Source organism: Agelaius tricolor, unplaced genomic scaffold, assembly GCF_023055355.1.
Source record: "Agelaius tricolor isolate 1412-34295 unplaced genomic scaffold, bAgeTri1.0.p SCAF_101, whole genome shotgun sequence".
In the NCBI taxonomy this organism is placed as follows: Eukaryota; Metazoa; Chordata; class Aves; order Passeriformes; family Icteridae; genus Agelaius; species Agelaius tricolor.
In genome coordinates, this window is record NW_027269361.1 from 39402 (window position 1) to 57344 (window position 17943).

Genomic DNA, 17943 nt, shown 5'->3' on the forward strand with positions numbered 1-17943 from the left:
CCACCACCCCCCGCTGGCTGTCCTCGCGCTGTCCCCTCACTGCGGGGGTGCCGGGCTCCTTTGGCCTCCCCTTCCTCCTCCTCCTCCTCCTCCTCCTCCTCCTCCTGGTGATGAGGCCGAGGCTGGCAGTGCCATCCCCCTGGTCCGCGTGTCCCCGCGCTGTCCCCGCGCTGTCCCCGCAGCCGAGGCTGGCAGCTGCCTGCAGGACGGGGCTGGCAGCGCCGCCACCCCGCTCCTGGCTGTCCCCGAGCTGTCCCCGAGCTGTCCCCGGGCTGTCCCCGGGCTGTCCCCCCTCACCGGGGGCTGCGGGGCCCCTCTGGCGTCCCCTCCTCCCCGCCGCGCTCACAGCGAGCCTGGCAGCGCCACCGCCTCCCCCCGCGCTGTCCCCGCGCTGTCCCCACGCTGTCCCCGCGCTGTCCCCGCAGCCGAGGCTGGCAGCTGCCTGCAGGACGGGCACCGCTACAGCGACAAGGACGTGTGGAAGCCGGAGCCGTGCCGGATCTGCGTGTGCGACACGGGGACGGTGCTGTGCGACGAGATCATGTGCGAGGAGCTGCGGGACTGCCCCAGCCCCGAGATCCCCTTCGGAGAGTGCTGCCCCATTTGCCCCACCGAGCAGCCCAGCGGTTGTAATTTATTTATTTCCCTTCATTAGAGAATTAATAAATAAATTACCCGGCCATGGATGGCGCCATCCATGCGGCAGCGCAGGGAAAAGGCAACTTCACCCCAAAACAACGGGGAAAAATCGGCCCCAGGGGAAAAATCATTGAGGTTTTTAGCCCTGGTTGAAAATTTGGAGGTTTTGGGGGGTTTTAGACAGAAAAAAAATGGGGGAAAGGGTGGTAGGAGGGGATTTTGCACCCCCGGCAAACGGGCTTTGGTAGAAATCCCCCGAAATTGTGGGAATGCACCCCAAAATGAATGGAAACCCCACAGACAGCCCCAAGCAGGGTTCCCAATTGTGGAATTTCACCCCAAAGTGAAGGAAAACCCTAAACCCGCTTCCCCCAAACCTCCAAAACCCCCAAAGTTGCCTTTTTTTAACCCTTCCCTGCCCCAGCTGGGGGGGATTAAAGGGTTGAGCACCCCCAAAATGCCTCCAAACCTGTACAAAAAGCCCCCTCGAGCCCCTCGCTGCTGGCCCCGCTTTGGGGGAGCCCCCAGTGCCCCCCAGTTTGGCCCAACAGCCCGACCAGGATGGAGCCACCTCGTGTTGCCCCCATCCCAAATTCTTGTGTCCCCCCCCCGTTAATTTCTCTTTATTTTTCTTTTTTTTTTTTTTTTTTTTTTCCTACAGGGAAGCCTGGCCCCAAGGTAAGTGAATTTGGGGGCAATTGTCCCAAATTTTGGGGTGGTTTTGGTGTTTTGAGGTCTCTGGGTTCATCCTTTGCTTTGCATTGGGGGCTTTTGGGGTGGTTTTGTGCTCATTGCTGGGGGTCAGACAGAAGAATTTTGGGGCAGTTTTGGGCCCTTGGGGGGTCAGAGAGAGGAATTTTGGGGCAGTTCTGGGGTCTCACCCTTGGCTTCTCTTTGCAGGGACAGAAAGGTGAACCCGGTGATATCAAAGATGTGAGTGAGGAGGAGACCCCAAAAAGGGGCTGAGGTGGGAGGGGCGGGGCTGGGAGACCCCACAAAGGGGCTGGGACCCTTCCAGCCCTGATGCCCCCGCTTCTGTGTCCCCGCAGGTCGTAGGACCCCGAGGACCCCCGGGCCCGCAGGTGGGAGCAGCTCCAGGCTGGGAAATCTCTGGAATTTTGGGGGAGGGGGTTTGGGAGAGCGGGGGAGGGGCGGGAGGGGGGGAGGGGACTCCTGACCCCCCCCTCCCCCATCCTGTTTTCCCCCCCCCCAGGGCCCCGCAGGTGAGCAGGGACAGCGAGGGGACCGCGGCGAGAAGGGCGAGAAGGTGAGAGAGAGGGACCCCCAAAACCCCTAAAAGTCCCTTCAAATACCCAAAATCCACTGTGAAAACCTAAAATCCTCTTTGACCTCCCTCAAAAAACCCAAAAATCTGCTGAGAACTCACCCAAAATCGCTTTCTTTGTCCCCCCATCCCAGGGCGCCCCCGGCCCCCGGGGCAGGGATGGGGAGCCCGGAACCCCAGGAAACCCCGGCCCCCCCGGGCCCCCCGGACCCCCGGGACCCCCCGGCCTCGGGGGAGGGGTGAGTATCCGGGGGGAGGGGAGATGGGATCGGGGGGTTTGGGGGAAAATTGAGGGGATTTTGGGGCGCTGAGGGGAATTTGTGCAGGTTTCATGGGACTCTGGTGGGAATTGAGGAGGGCTTGGAGGGGATTTTGGGGGTGCTTGATTTGGGGAGGTTTTGAGGGGGATTTAGGGAGGTTAAGGTGATTGGGGGGGCTTGAGGAGATTTGGGGAGGTTTTGAGGGAATTTGGGAGGGTTTTGAGGGAATTTGGGGTTTGAGTGCAGTAGCAGGGATTTTGATGGGAACTGGGGGGATTTTGATGAGAATTGGGTTTTTCTGAGGGGAATTTGGGGTTTTCTGGGGGGTCTCCGGGGCGCTGAGCCTCCTTTCCCTGGCAGAACTTCGCGGCTCAGATGGCTGGGGGCTTTGATGAGAAGGCTGGAGGGGCTCAGATGGGCGTCATGCAGGGACCTATGGTAATGGCACCCCAAAAACCCCCCAAATCCCCCCAAATCCTCCCAAATTTCCATGAAACCCCCCCAGATCCCCTCAAATCTGCCCAACCCTCTTCCCACAGCCCCAAACCCCTCCCCAGCCCCGTGCAAACCCATCCCATTTGGGACCCCCCTCGGGAACCCCCAGTTTTGGGGGGTCCTGGGTGGCTTCGGGGGCGTCCCCCGCCGGCGTCCCCCCCATGTGACATCGCTGTGTTCCCCCAGGGCCCCATGGGACCCCGCGGGCCCCCCGGCCCCTCCGGCTCCCCCGTAAGTATCGCCCCCCTCCTCACATTCCGGGCTGGCCGGGCCGGCTGGGGCCACCCCCGCTGATGTCCCCTTGTCCCCCCAGGGTCCCCAAGGATTTCAAGGCAACCCCGGTGAGCCCGGCGAGCCTGGCGCTGCTGTGAGTGTCCCCAGGTGTCCCCAAACGTCCCCAAACCCGGGCACTGCCAGCCCCCAGTGCCGCTCATCACCACCTCTTTGTCCTCTGCAGGGTCCGATGGGTCCCCGGGGACCTCCGGGACCTCCTGGCAAACCCGGCGACGATGTGAGTGACAAAGGGACTCTGGTGACATTCAGCCGCGGTGGCAGCCGGGCTGAGAAGGAACAAAAAGCGACATTTTTGTGTCCCCAACCCCTCAAAAATCCCATTTTCCCCGCAGGGCGAGACTGGCAAACCCGGGAAATCCGGTGACCGCGGCCCCCCCGGCCCCCAGGTGAGCATGGCACCGGTGGCCCCCGCCACAAAGCCACCGCTGTCCCTTCCCAGTCCCCAACTCTCCCTTCTCCCGTAGGGCGCTCGTGGCTTCCCCGGGACCCCCGGCCTGCCTGGAGTCAAAGGCCACCGGGTGAGTGCGTGTTCTCCCCGTGTCCCCTCCCCGTCCCCGCGTCACCCGGAGCGGCTCTGTCATTGTCACACCCCCGCCGTGTCGCTGTCCCCAGGGCTACCCCGGCCTGGACGGCGCCAAGGGAGAGGCGGGAGCACCTGGAGCCAAGGTGAGAGGGGGTGGCAGTGCCTGGGGCTGGGGACAGTTCCTGGGGTGCAGGGGCTGTCCCCTGCTGGGGTGGCGGTCCCCTGGCTCCGGTGCCTGTCCCTGTGGCACCAGGGGACCGTCCCCGCCCTGTGTCACCTGTGTCCCTCCCCGCAGGGCGAGTCCGGCTCCCCAGGCGAGAATGGCTCCCCCGGCCCCATGGTGAGTGCGCGCTGCGAGAGGGAAACTGAGGCACGGCCGGGTGGGCTCGGCCAGGGCCAGCACCCCCCGGCCTGACCTCTGTCACCCTCACGTGTCACCCTCTGTCCCCACAGGGTCCCCGCGGGCTGCCCGGAGAGCGAGGACGCCCGGGCCCCTCGGGCGCTGCGGTGAGTGCGGCGGCACCTGTGGTGCCGGTGGCGCCTGGGGGTGGCAGGGGGGACCCGACCCCCGCCCCGGGGACCCCCCCTCACCCCCGGCACCGTCTCCCCACAGGGCGCTCGTGGCAACGACGGCCTCCCGGGCCCGGCCGGACCGCCCGTAAGTGCAGGGGGGGTTGGCACGTCCCCCGCCCTTGTGCCATTCCCCCGAGGGGACAGCGGGGTCCCTCACGGCCCCCCGGAGCCCGGGGGAACCCTCACGCTGCTCTCGCCCCCAGGGTCCCGTCGGCCCCGCAGGAGCCCCCGGCTTCCCCGGCGCCCCCGGCTCCAAGGTGAGGGGACAGGGATGGTCCCGGTGGGGACAGCAGGGTCCCGATGTCACCCCTGACCCTCTCGGTCACCTCCCCCCAGGGTGAAGCGGGTCCCACCGGAGCGCGAGGACCCGAGGGTGCCCAGGGCCCCCGCGGGGAATCCGGGACCCCCGGCTCGCCCGGCCCCGCCGGCGCCCCCGTAAGTGCCTGTGTCCCCCCGTCCTGGTGGCTTTGTCCCCTCGCCCCGGTGGCTTTGTCCCCCCGCCTTGTGCCCTGAGCTGGGAGCGGCGGGGACAGGGCCGGATCCAGGGAAACTGAGGCACAGAGCTCAGCGAGGTTTGCTTATAGGGGAACCCCGGGACTGATGGCATCCCCGGAGCCAAGGGATCGGCGGTGAGTGGGGACAGGGACAGGGACGGGGACAGGGATGGGGAAAGGGATGGGGAAAGGGATGTCCCAGTGAGCCCCTGGCTGTGGGGACAGGGACTGGGCCGGGGTGAGGAGCAGATGCTGCGCTGAGATTTTGGGACATTTGGGTCCCCTGGGGGTCGTGGGGCACTCAGGGATGGGGGACGCTGGGGGACAGAGATGTGTGGGGACACTGGGGGGGTGCTGGGGGACCCTGGGGCTGCAAGGACAGGGTGGGATTTGAGCTGCAGGGGGACAGCAACTGCCGGCAGAGATGGGGACAGTGGGGACACTGGTGACGCTGGGGACACTGAGGGCTGTGGCGGGTCCCTGATGTCCCCCGGTGTCCGCAGGGCGCTCCAGGCATCGCCGGCGCTCCAGGATTCCCCGGCCCCCGCGGCCCACCTGGACCCCAGGGAGCCACCGGCCCGCTGGGCCCCAAGGGACAGACGGTGAGAGACCCCCGATGTGCCCCCGGGACCGGCCATGCTGGTGACCGCGCCCCGGACACTGACCACGCCACACCCTTTGGCCACGCCCATCTACCAGCGAATCACCACGCCCCTTTATACCCAGGCCACGCCCCCTTCACACCTTTTTCCTTTGGGTGTCCCCTCCCCAAAGTCACCCCCGGGTCACTCCTGGGTCACTCCTGGGTCACCCGGCCCTGAGCCCTAAAGGAACCCTGGGGATGGGATGGGATGGGATGGGATGGGATGGGATGGGATGGGATGGGATGGGATGGGGACAAGGACCTGGAGCCCAGGCCAGGGATGGGGTGGGGACAGCTGTGGGGACACTGTACTCTGTCCCCCCTCCTCAGGGCGAGCCTGGCATCGCGGGATTCAAAGGCGAGCAGGGACCCAAGGGAGAGACGGTGAGTGGGGCTGGGGGACACCAGAGCCCCCGGCTGGGGGTCCAGCCCTGGCCCTCACTGTCCATGGAGTGTCCAGTCCCAGCCCCTCATTGGTCATCCTAGTGTCCATCCCAGTGCCCATCCCCCCTCAGTGTCCATCCCACCCCAGTGTCCGTCCTAGTGTCCACCCCAGTGTCCATCCCACCCCAGTGTCCGTCCCACCCCAGTGTCCGTCCCAGTGTCCACCCCGGGCCCTCTCTCCCCTCCGGTGCCTCTCGGCCCTAACGAGCCGTTCCCCTAACGAGGCCCCTTGGGGCAGCAGCGTCCCCCCGCCCTCCCCGCGGGGGGACAGTGGCCGGGGGACAGAGGGACAATGGCCGCAGTGTTCAGTGTCCCCCCGTGGGGCCGTCCCCCCCCTTGGGGACATTCCCCCCTCGCCTCATTAAGCACCATCAATGGGGCCCTGCCGCGCCCGGCGCCAGCGGGGATGGGGGGGCACGAGGGGACTCGGGTTTATGGGTTTAGTCCCCGGGGGAGCCAGGGAGGGGATGAAGGCTCCTTGTGACCCCTTTTCCTCCTCGCCCTCAGGGCCCCGCAGGACCCCAGGGTGCCCCCGGACCGGCCGGGGAGGAAGGGAAGAGAGGAGCCCGTGGAGAACCCGGAGCTGCTGGACCTTTGGGGCCACCTGGAGAGAGGGTTTGTGGTGCCCTCGACCTCAAACACTGACCCCGATCCCAAAAAACTGACCCTGACCCCAAAAAAATAACCCTGATCCTGAAAAACTGACCCCAATCCCAAAAATCCTTCACTCAGCCCTAAAACCCTCCCCTGACCTTACAAATCCTCATCGTCCCCCACAGGGAGCTCCCGGCAACCGCGGCTTCCCCGGACAGGACGGGCTGGCCGGCCCCAAGGTGGGACTCTGGGGACACCGGGGCTGTCCCGGGGGTGACAACCCCAAGTGACCCCACAGTGACCCCAAATACCCCAAACTGACCCCACATCCCTCCGCAGGGGGCCCCGGGCGAGCGTGGCCCCGCTGGCCTGGCCGGCCCCAAAGGAGCCACCGGCGACCCCGGACGCCCCGGAGAGCCCGGCCTGCCTGGAGCCAGGGTGAGGGACAGCAGCGACCCCAAAAACGGGACCGGGGGGCACCTGGGGGTCTGGGGATGGATCAGGGGGGTTGGGGCTGGTTAAAGCTCTCTGAGGGTCAATTAGCTGATTTTGGGGGTGGTGAAGGCGGGTTTGGGGTCACTAACGTGCTTTTAGGATTGGTAAGGGTGGTTTTGGGGGTGGTCAAGGTGATTTTGGGGTCAGTGAGGTGATTTTGGAGTTGGTTTAAGGAGATTTTGGTAGTGGTCAAGGTGGTTTTGGGGTCGATAATGTGATTTTGGGGGTGGTTAAGGAGATTTTGGGGGTTGATAAGGTGCTTTGGGGTTGATAAGGTGCTCTTAGGGTTGTTCAAGGTGCTTTTGGGGTTGTTTAAGGAGCTTTCGGGGTCAATAAGGCCCTTTTGGAGTTAGCCAAGATGCCCTTTGGCATTAAGACCTTTTTTGGTCTCTTGGCACTCTTTGGTGCTAATTAAGAAACTCTGAGGCTAATTAAGATGCCCTCTGCTAATTCAGATGCTCTTTGGGATTCCCAAGGTGCATTAGGGGTTCCCAAAATCCCTCCTTGGGGTTCCTTGCTCTTTGGGGTGCCCTTTGGGGTCACCCCACGGCCATGGGGTCATGGTCACACCACAAACCCTTTTTGTCCCCACAGGGTCTCACAGGACGCCCTGGGGACGCTGGGCCCCAAGGCAAAGTCGGCCCCACAGTGAGTGACACCCCAAAAGGGGCTTGGGGTTGGGGGTGGTTTAGGTTTGGAGGTGGTTTGGGGTTGGGGGTGGTTTGGGGTTGGGGGTGGTTTGGGGTGGTTTGGGGTTTGGGGTGGTTTGGGGTTCGGGTTTGGGTTTGGAGGTGGTTTGGTGTTTGGGGTGGTTTGGGGTGGTTTGGGGTGGGCTCCTGTCCCCACTGACCCCGCTGTCCCCACAGGGTGCCCCCGGTGAGGACGGGCGTCCCGGACCCCCCGGCCCCCAGGGGGCTCGGGGCCAGCCTGGTGTTATGGGATTCCCTGGTCCCAAAGGTGCCAATGTGAGTAAGAACCTTTTTCCCTCTAAAAATACCCGGGAATTCTCCCTGGGGCCGGAACCCTAAGTCCTCCATCCTTTTTTAGGGTGAGCCTGGAAAAGCTGGTGAAAAAGGACTTCCTGGAGCACCGGGGCTGAGGGTGAGGTTTTCTGTCACACAAACCCCAAAAATTCACCTTCTGGTGCCACCCCACCCTAAAAGCCCCCAAAGGGGGAAACTGAGGCACGGGAAGGGGGGAAATAGGTATTATGGGATTTGGGGCTCAGTTTCCCATCTCCTCAGGGACTTCCTGGCAAGGATGGAGAGACCGGAGCTGCCGGACCCCCAGGACCTGCTGTGAGTGCAACAGGGCGAGCTCAGGACTGGGGCTAAAAACCCCAGATTTGGGCTAAAGCCCCCTGGATCTGCTGGGGGATCCCAAAACCCACAAATCCCCAGCCCCTGTGGTGCTGGGGCTTTGTGGGATCCCCAAAATCTTGGGGTGGGGGAAGTCTGAAATCCCAAAGGTTTTTGGGGTCCTTGAGCAGCGTCCATCCCACAGGGCCCGGCAGGGGAGAGGGGAGAGCAAGGAGCCCCCGGCCCCTCCGGCTTCCAGGTGAGCTCATGGGTTTGGGGTTTGGGGTTTGGGGTTTGGGGTGATGCCACCCCAACCCCCAGGGTCCTGCTGTCACTGTTCTCACATGGCTCCTGTCCCCTCCCAGGGACTGCCAGGGCCACCAGGTCCCCCTGGCGAGAGTGGCAAGCCCGGAGACCAGGTGAGACTCCCCAGTCCCCCCCAGGTGGGATCGAGATCCCTCAAATCCCTCAGGTCTGACCCCAGACCCGTTTGTCCCCTTCCCACAGGGCGTTCCTGGAGAAGCCGGAGCCCCCGGGCTTGTGGGTCCCAGGGTAAGTGTCACCTCTCACCTGGGGGGCTTTGAGGGGCCAGTGTCAGTGTCACCTGTGCTCCCATTTGGTGACATGTTCATCCCACGGGGACTTTGGAGGGTCCCAGGGCCTGGTTGTCCCCACCCAGGGCCACCAGATCCACGCTGGTTCCGTCCTCATTCCAGTCCCTCCAGGGTAGCATGGGACAGTGCCCTCCCCACCCCCTGGTGCCACCCCCACGGTGTCCCCATGTCCCCGCTGAGCTGTCCCCGTGTCCCCGCTGAGCTGTCCCCGTGTCCCCGCTGAGCTGTCCCCTCTGTCCCCAGGGTGAGCGCGGCTTCCCCGGCGAGCGCGGCTCTCCTGGCGCCCAAGGCCTGCAGGGTCCCCGTGGCCTCCCCGGCACCCCTGGCACCGACGGACCCAAGGTGGGTGACACAGGGAGGGGACAGCGCCGATGGCGGTGCCACCGCGGGGGTGACACCCCAATAATGTCCCTTTGCTGCTTTAGGGCGCCACCGGCCCCGCCGGCCCCAACGGCGCCCAGGGCCCCCCGGGGCTGCAGGGGATGCCCGGGGAGAGAGGAGCCGCTGGCATCGCCGGTCCCAAGGGGGACAGGGTGAGTGACGGTGACATGGAGGGCATGGGCTGCCACCAGTGCCACCAGGGCTCAGCTGGGCTCACACTGGCCCCGTGCCACCCCACAGGGAGACGTTGGAGAGAAAGGACCTGAGGGAGCCCCCGGAAAGGACGGAGCTCGCGTGAGTGGGGCAGGGATGGGGTGGGAGGGGGCCGGTCAAGGGCACTCATGGTGGCCAGCAGGGATATCCTTGGTGGCTGGCCAGGGACACTCATGGTGGCCAGCCAGAGGTGCCCATGGTGGCCATCCAGGGATGTTCTTGGTGGCCTCCTCCTCATGGGGGTCAGTGAGGGATGTCCATGGTGGCTACCCAGGGCCTTGGTGACCTCACTGTCCCCTCTGTCCCCACAGGGTCTGACCGGTCCCATCGGCCCCCCTGGCCCCGCTGGCCCCAATGGCGAGAAGGTGAGACCGGGGTGGCCCTGCCAGTGCTCCCACAGGGACAGATCCCACCCGATCCTGGGACAGATCCCACCCGATCCCTGGGGCAGATCCCACCTGATCCCTGGGACAGATCCCACCCGATCCCTGAGGAAGATCCCACCCGATCCCTGGGGCAGATCCCATCCCAATCTCTGGGGCAGATCCCACCTGATCCCTGGGGCAGCCCCACGCTGCCCCACCCAGACAGACCCATCCATCTCCATCCCCCACAACTCCCCCTTCCTTTCCTTCCTTTCCAGGGCGAGTCTGGCCCCCCCGGCCCGTCTGGAGCTGCCGGAGCCCGTGGTGCCCCCGTAAGTGCCATCTGTCCCCCCCTGGTACTGGCAGTGCCACATTGGCCCCATTCCCTTGATTTTCACCCCGTTTCCCCCACAGGGAGAGCGCGGAGAGCCCGGAGCCCCCGGCCCTGCCGGATTCGCCGGACCCCCGGTGAGTTCTGCCCCCACTCCATCCCAGTTCTGCCCCCAGTCCATCCCAGTTTCCCCAGTGGCTGCTGACCACTGACCACGGCTCTTTCCCAGGGTGCTGATGGCCAGCCCGGAGCCAAGGGCGAGCAAGGCGAGCCTGGCCAGAAGGGTGACGCCGGAGCCCCCGGGCCTCAGGGTCCCTCCGGGGCTCCTGGACCGCAGGTGGGTCCAGCCAAGACCCCCAGTATTGGGGCTGAGCCCTTGTGGGGGTCCCTCATCCCAGGAATCTCCAGGTCCTGAGTGTCCTGATTGTTTTTCTGCCTCTTCCCAGGGTCCCACAGGTGTCACCGGTCCCAAAGGAGCCCGGGGTGCTCAGGGACCCCCGGTGAGTGTGGGGTGAGGGAGGGGATGGGGAGGGGAGGAGGAGCCGGGTCTGACCCTCTCTTGCCTCCGTCCCCAGGGAGCCACCGGATTCCCTGGAGCCGCTGGACGCGTCGGACCCCCCGGCCCCAACGTGAGCTGGGGGCAACTCAGGGGGGGAACTGGGGAGGAACTGGGGTCACTGGGGGAGAACTGGGATCACTGGGAGCAGCCAGGATCTCTTGGGAAGATCAGCAATTGCTCAGGTCAGTTGGGATCACTGGGGAAAAACTGAGATCATGTGGGAACAGCTCATTTTGGGACAGTCGGGATCACTCGGGAAGCTCTGGGATCACTCAGGCCAGTCGGGGTCAGCCAGGATTGCTGCCCCCAGCTTCGGAGGCCAGGCAGCTCCCCACGATGTCCCCGAACCAAAGCCACCCCCAGGTGCCACCGCCCAGCCCTTCCCAAGAGGCATCCCCAGTACTCCCCAGTCCCAGAGCAGTGCCAGGGCTGGGATCAGGGATAGATCGGGAATGGGATCAGGCACGGCTCAGGGATGGATCAGGAGCATGGAAACCCCTCCCGAGTTCTCTCTAACCCCGATCTCTCCTGCAGGGTAACCCTGGACCCCCAGGACCCCCCGGCTCCGCGGGCAAGGACGGCCCCAAGGGCGCCCGGGGCGACGCGGGACCCCCGGGCCGAGCGGGAGACCCGGGGCTGCAGGGCCCCGCCGGCCCCCCCGGCGAGAAGGGCGAGCCCGGCGAGGACGGCCCCGCGGTATTTGGGATTTGGGGACACCACCCCCGGCCCCTCACCAGCCCCCGAGTGGCGCTGACCCCTGCCCTCCCTCCCTTTGTGTCCCCGCAGGGTCCGGACGGGCCCCCCGGGCCCCAGGGGCTGGCAGGACAGCGCGGCATCGTGGGGCTCCCAGGGCAGCGTGGTGAGCGCGGCTTCCCGGGGCTGCCCGGACCCTCGGTGAGAAAAACCCGAAAAAACACAAAAAAAACCCCAAAACACCAAAAAAATCCCAAAATCTGGGAAGAAATGGCAGCTCATCAGAGGCAGTTTTGTGATGCAGAAGGATTTTGGGAGGGTGGGGAGTGGTGGAAGCTGCTCATCCCCATCCCGGTGCTTTTGGGATTCTCTTTCCATGCCAAAAAAATGTCCCAAAATCTCCCAAGGCTTTTCCCCACTGACACGGCCATGCACCAGACCAGCAGGACGCATTTTCCATTCAAATTTTTACCTTTTTCCCACGGGAATTTGTGCCCCCTGATCTCTGGGGAAAGTTTGTGGCCAAGGAGGGTTTGGATTCCCTCCCTCTCTCCTGATTCCCTCAATCCACCCAGACTCACTCATGAGGGGGTTTTCCTGGTTTTTAGGGAGAGCCTGGAAAACAGGGAGCACCTGGATCTGCCGGTGACCGGGGACCCCCTGGGCCCGTGGGACCCCCTGGGCTGACTGGACCAGCCGGAGAGCCTGGACGGGAGGTAAGAAATTTAGGAATGTCTGGAACATCCAGGATGGATCCCTGGCTGACCCTGGGTGGAGACAGCCTTTAGGTTGATCCCAGAAAATCCCAGCACGTTTTCCCCATAGGAATTTGCCTGGATAAAGGAGTTTTCCCCCCCATCCCAAAGGCAAAAGCTGAATTCCTCCTCTTTTCCAGGGAAATCCCGGTGCTGATGGACCCCCTGGCAGGGATGGGGCGGCAGGAGTGAAGGTGAGCTCATCCCAGATTTCTCAAGGGCCGGAATTCCTGGGAATTCCCATTATGCTGTGCTTGCCCCCATCCCAGAGCCGGAATTCCTGAGCCCATTCCCTGTTCCCAGGGCGATCGTGGTGAGACTGGCCCTGTGGGTGCTCCCGGCGCTCCCGGCGCTCCCGGCGCTCCTGGACCCGTGGGACCCACTGGAAAACAGGGAGACAGGGGAGAGACGGTGAGTGGGACACCTCGGGATGGGGGGAGACGGGAATTACCGGGAATATCCCAAATCCACGCCATGGAGCTGTTTGGGATCATCTGGGAATGGCACTGGGAGCAGCTCCGAACGACTTCCTGAGGATTCCTGGTTTGGGATCTGCCTGGGAGCTCCAGGAGCTGGAGCTGGGAATGAGCTGGGCACCCCAGGAGATAAAACCAGGAACACTTGCAGTGCCCTGGGCAGCTGGGAATGCTAAATCTCACACCACACATTCCCACACCTCAAATCCCAAATCCCATTCCCGCTGTTTTTGACTGCCCTCCTTTCTCCTACAGGGTGCTCAGGGTCCCATGGGTCCCTCCGGCCCCGCTGGCGCCCGAGGGATGCCGGTGAGTGCGTCCCACCTGGAACTGTGGAATTCCTGGGATCCCAGTTAGGGATCCCAGCTTGGGGTCGCAGCTTGGCACCCTGGTTTGGGATCACCCCCACTCCTGACCCACCGTGTCCCCCCTGCAGGGTCCCCAGGGGCCGCGCGGTGACAAAGGCGAGGCGGGCGAGGCTGGAGAGCGCGGCCTGAAGGGGCACCGGGGCTTCACCGGGCTCCAGGGGCTGCCCGGGCCCCCCGTAAGTGCTGGGATTTGGGACCACAGCCCCCCGTATGTCCCAAATCCTACATCCCACACCCCAATCCCACATCTCCCGTGGGATCCCAAATCCTCCATCCTCCCATCCTTCCCAGGGTCCTTCCGGAGACCAGGGTGCTGCCGGACCTGCGGGTCCCTCCGGGCCCAGGGTAAGTCCTGGAATTTTGGGGGAAAAAGGGAAAAGGAGGCGTCCCTGGACCGGTGCCACACCTGGAGGTGGCTGTGCCCTGTCAGGTGCTGTGCCCTGAGCCCTTTTTGGGGTTTTTCAGGGTCCCCCCGGCCCAGTGGGCCCCTCAGGCAAGGACGGCTCCAATGGGATGCCCGGACCCATCGGGCCCCCTGGACCCCGCGGGAGGAGCGGCGAGCCTGGCCCGGCGGTGAGCGGGGACGCCGGAGAGAGGCGATCTGGGAGGGGAGGGATCCTGCGGGGAACAGAGGGGATCCAGGAGGGGAGAGAGGATCCAGGAGGAGAGGGATCCTGTGAGAGAGAGGGGATCCAGGAGGGGAGGGATCCTTGTGAGAGAGAGGGAACCTGCGAGGGAGGGATCCTGCAGGGATCAGAGGGATCCTGCAGGGGTCAGAGGGATCCTGCGGGGATCAGAGGGATCCTGTGGGCATCAGAGGGATCCAAGCCCTGGCAATCACCTCATGACTGCTCCTCCCTCCCGCAGGGCCCCCCCGGGAACCCTGGCCCGCCCGGCCCCCCCGGGCCCCCCGGCACCGGTATCGACATGTCGGCGTTCGCGGGGCTGGGGCAGCCCGAGAAGGGCCCTGACCCCGGGCGCTACATGCGGGCGGACGAGGCGGCGCCAGGGCTGCGGCCGCACGACGCCGAGGTGGACGCCACCCTCAAGGCCCTCAACAACCAGATCGAGAGCATCCGCAGCCCCGAGGGCTCTCGCAAGAACCCGGCCAGGACCTGCCGAGACATCAAACTCTGCCACCCCGACTGGAAGAGCGGTGAGAGAGAGGCTCCGGCCCTGTGTCCGGCCCTGTGTCCATCTGTGTCCATCTGTGGCCATCCCTGTGTCCATCCCTGTGTCCATCCCCATGTCCGCCTCTTCCTCCTTGTCTCCTCCACCACCCTCCCGGCCACCAAGGCCCACGCTGACCCCCTCGCTGACCCCACCATGGGCAGTCACTCACTCACCACACTGACCCCCTCACTGACCCCACCACCAGGTGGTCACTCACTGACCCCACGCCCTCCGTCCACAGGTGATTACTGGATCGACCCCAACCAGGGCTGCACCCTGGACGCCATCAAGGTCTTCTGCAACATGGCCACGGGGGAGACGTGCGTGTACCCCAGCCCTGGCAGCATCCCCAGGAAGAACTGGTGGAGCAGCAAGGCCAAGGAGAAGAAGCACGTCTGGTTCGGCGAGACCATCAACGGCGGCTTCCACGTGGGTGTCTGGGATGGGCACGGGGGGGAAGGAGGGGCTGGAGTTCCACAGAAGAGCTGGAGCCGATTGCCTTCCTGGGGGTGGAATTTTTGGTGGTTCTATCAGATATTGGGTGATTTGAGGATTATATGGAAATCTTGGAGCTGATGTCCATCCTGGGGGTGGAACTGGTGGTTGTTGGATCAGAAACGGTTAATTTAGGGCATTTTACTGAAACTTTGGAGTTGAAACTTAGCAGGTGTTTGGATCAGAACTGGTTGATCCAGTGGACTTTATGTAAATCCTGGAGCGGTGTCCTTCTTTGGGGTTAAATTGATAGGGTTTGGATCAGATATTGGTGGACTTAGGGATTTTAAGGAAAACTGGGAGTCATGTCCTTCTTTGGGGTGAAATTGGGTCACATATTGGTGGATTTAGGGATTTTAAGGAAAACTTGGAGCGATGTCCTTCCTTGAGGTGAAATTGATGGGTTTTGTACCAGAACGAGTTGATTTAGAGACTTTCATGGAAATCTTTGCATCAGGCCATGACAGTTTCCAGGTCTGGGAAAGCAAACCGTGGAAATTCCCCCAAAATTCCCCAAAAAAGCCGTCTGAAAGCCTCCCTCCCCCCTGCAGTTCAGCTACGGCACCGAGGAGCTGGCGGCCAACACGGCCAACATCCAGATGACCTTCCTGAGGCTGCTGTCCACCGAGGGCTCCCAGAACGTCACCTACCACTGCCGCAACAGCGTGGCCTACCTGGACGAGGAGTCGGGCAGCCTGAGGAAGGCGCTGCTCATCCAGGGCTCCAACGACGTCGAGATCCGCGCCGAGGGCAACAGCAGGTTCACCTACAGCGTGCTGGAGGACGGCTGCACGGTGCGTGCCGGGGGGAGAGGGGGGAAATCGGGGGAAATCCATAAACCGCGGGGTTCGCCACATGGGGAGGAACTGGGGAGCTCAGAGAGAGCGACCTGGGAGGGGACAGCATCTTGTCACCAAGTGCCACCAACCCGCGAGGGGACAGCATCTTGTCACCAAGTGCCACCACGGCCAGGATTTGGCTGTGGTGCTCCAGGCATGGGGACTCCAAACCCCATTTTCCAGTGTTTTCCCACCAGAAATACACTGAGAAACGTGGCCCTTCTTGGTTTAACAATGAAATGGGGCTCAAACTGAGATTGGGAAGGTTCTGGAGGATTAAACAACACCATTTTTCTGATGCTAATGATAAATTTGGGCTCAAACTGAGTTCTGGAGGATCAAATAACCCCATTGTTACCCCTTTTTTTTCCTTATAAACACACCAAGAAGTGGGACCCCTCCCTCTATGCCTGATGACAAATTTGGGTTCCAGCTGGGATTTGAAGGGTTTGGCGAGGATGTAACAGGTTAAATGACCCCATTTTTGCCCGTTTTTCCCCCAGAAACACACAGGGAAGTGGGGCAGGACTGTCATCGAGTACCGCTCGCAGAAGACCTCGCGCCTGCCCATCGTGGACATTGCACCTATGGACATTGGGGGACCCGAGCAGGAGTTTGGGGTCGACCTCGGCCCCGTCTGCTTCTTGTAAAAAAAAAAAGGATTTTTTTGGTGTGGTTGTTTGTTTTTGGTTGTCGTGGTTTTTGTTTGTTTGGTTTGGTTTTTGTTTTTTTAAAAAGTCCAGCCCAATTCCTTAAAAAAAGAAAAAAAACCACATTAAATGGGATCCACCCCAAAAAAGGAGCTGAGAAGTTCTGCACTGAAAGGGCTCACCCCGAATCAGGGAGCAACCACCTCATCCCAACACCAGAATCAAAGGAAAAACCCGTTAATATTTATTTATTCTCTTCCTGGAAGACCTGTTTTTGAGGTCAGGTGGAGGTGGGAATGTCAGTGATCCCTTTTTCCCTGAAAAAAAAAATGGGATTTCACCAATCCAGGTATCAAAAATCCCCTCCTCACCCCGAATTTTCCCCTTTCCCCTCAGCAGGAGTGTTCATGTATAATATGAGTTAAAAAACACACAAAAAATCAAAAAATGGTGCTATTCTTGTAAAACAAGTCTGTATTTTTTAACATCTGTTGGTATAAAATGAAAAAAAATCTAAAAAAAAAAACTTTTGGTCGAAAGTAAAAGTTGAGTTGAGTCTCTTTTTTTTTTTGGGTGTGTTTGCAGTAATTTAAATATTTCTTCCCCATTTCAACCACCATAAAGTTCTTTAGGTTGGGAAAAAATCCTATTGAAATCCTCATTTCGGGTTAAAACTGCACATTTTTTGGGTTGGGGTACTTCAAGCTAAGGGGGAAGAGGGGGGCAAAATCCCCCAGAAAAGCCAAAAAAAAAAAAAAGGAAAAATTTGAAAGTGCAAAATTTTGAAGTAGAAACTTTTGGGAAAGCAGGAGGTTAATTGTGGAATAATTATATAATTAGGAATAATTATATATTAATCCTATAATTAGGACTGGGACAATCCCGGTGTCACCAGGGCAAGGGGTGGCTGTCCTCTCCTCCCCACGAATTCTATCCTGTTTTCTACCTGCAAAAAACTCAAGTTTGGGGCTGTTTTGCAGCACTGGAAGCAGGAGACTCCACTCTTGCTGTGCAACAAAAAAATCCCACATGGAAATTCCTCTCCTCGCCAGGCTGTTCATTACGAGCAAAAAGCTCAGAAATGGGATTTTTTTAATGATCTTGACAAAAATCAGCCCAGTGACCCCGAAGAGCCCCAAACCTGCTCAGATCTCTCCTGCAAGAGGCCCCAGGCAGTTCCTGGGTGTGGAATTCCTGAGCTTCACCCCAATTCTTTTGGGTCAAAACTCCTCTTTTTGCCTCTGTGGATGGCAAAGCTTCTCTTGGAGAAAAGATTTTTAAAACCAGCTTTAAAAAAGCCATTTTGGGGCAGAATTTGAGTTTTAAACCCTCCAAGCTTCAAGTGCAGCAGCTGCCAGTTGTGGCCAAGCACCAAAACATTGGCAGGGGAAATTCATTAAGGAGGATTGGGGGATTAAAGAGGATTTTCCACCCAAAAGTGCCCTTTGAGACGCTCTCCTAACGATGGGGGCTCTGCACCAAGGGTTTGGGGTCAAATCTTTCCCCTCCTGGTGCAGCCAAGCAGAAAATTCGGGGGTCCCTCCTGGGGGCAGCCCCCCCAAAAAACCCCCCAGGATCCTTGGAAAAGTGGGATGGGGCTGGGGGCAAAGAGGGGAAAAGGGAATGAGGGGAGACCCCCAGAAAATCGGGATTAAACCCAGCCAGGAGGGGAAGAAAACGGAGAAAAAGCAAAGTTTGGGATTTCTTCCTTTTCCTAAAAAAAAAGGGAAAACTCAGTGGGAATTGGTCACCAGGGAAGGAGGTTGGGATTGGGATTCTGGGCATGGTCCAAGCTGGGAACAGGCACCTGGTCGAGTTCTTTCCCCCTCATTTTCCCCCAAAAATTCCTGGGAAGGGCAGGGAAAAATGGGATTTTTCAGCCTGGAGAAGGGAAGGTTCCAGGGTGACCTTTCAGGAGAGCTGGGGACAGACCTGGGACAAAGGACAGAGGGACAGGACATGGGGAGCGGCTTCCCACTGGGATCTGGAGGTTT

General features: G+C 61.3%; 2 protein-coding genes across 2 annotated transcripts; both read left to right on the forward strand.

Annotated features, from left to right (window-relative positions):
* Positions 1–431: 431 nt before the first annotated feature.
* On the forward strand, positions 432–2973 carry LOC139586047 (collagen alpha-1(II) chain-like). Its single transcript, XM_071419191.1, has 8 exons — positions 432–626; positions 1301–1317; positions 1540–1572; positions 1689–1721; positions 1853–1906; positions 2059–2163; positions 2545–2622; positions 2866–2973. Exons 1-8 carry the CDS (start codon positions 542–544, stop codon positions 2971–2973), a joined length of 513 nt encoding a protein of 170 aa, XP_071275292.1. The 5' UTR covers positions 432–541.
* Positions 2974–2998: 25 nt separating this feature from the next.
* Positions 2999–16651, forward strand: COL2A1 (collagen type II alpha 1 chain). Its single transcript, XM_071419180.1, has 45 exons — positions 2999–3046; positions 3137–3190; positions 3306–3359; positions 3438–3491; positions 3586–3639; positions 3792–3836; positions 3950–4003; positions 4110–4154; positions 4273–4326; positions 4406–4504; positions 4654–4698; positions 5067–5165; positions 5537–5590; positions 6158–6265; positions 6430–6483; positions 6584–6682; positions 7334–7387; positions 7606–7704; positions 7787–7840; positions 7984–8037; positions 8243–8296; positions 8403–8456; positions 8545–8589; positions 8895–8993; positions 9077–9184; positions 9273–9326; positions 9557–9610; positions 9889–9942; positions 10025–10078; positions 10171–10278; positions 10388–10441; positions 10517–10570; positions 11035–11196; positions 11287–11394; positions 11802–11909; positions 12089–12142; positions 12252–12359; positions 12680–12733; positions 12861–12968; positions 13084–13137; positions 13258–13365; positions 13660–13948; positions 14207–14394; positions 15012–15254; positions 15803–16651. Exons 2-45 carry the CDS (start codon positions 3143–3145, stop codon positions 15947–15949), a joined length of 3750 nt encoding a protein of 1249 aa, XP_071275281.1. The 5' UTR covers positions 2999–3046; positions 3137–3142; the 3' UTR covers positions 15950–16651.
* The last annotated feature ends 1292 nt before the right edge of the window (positions 16652–17943 follow it).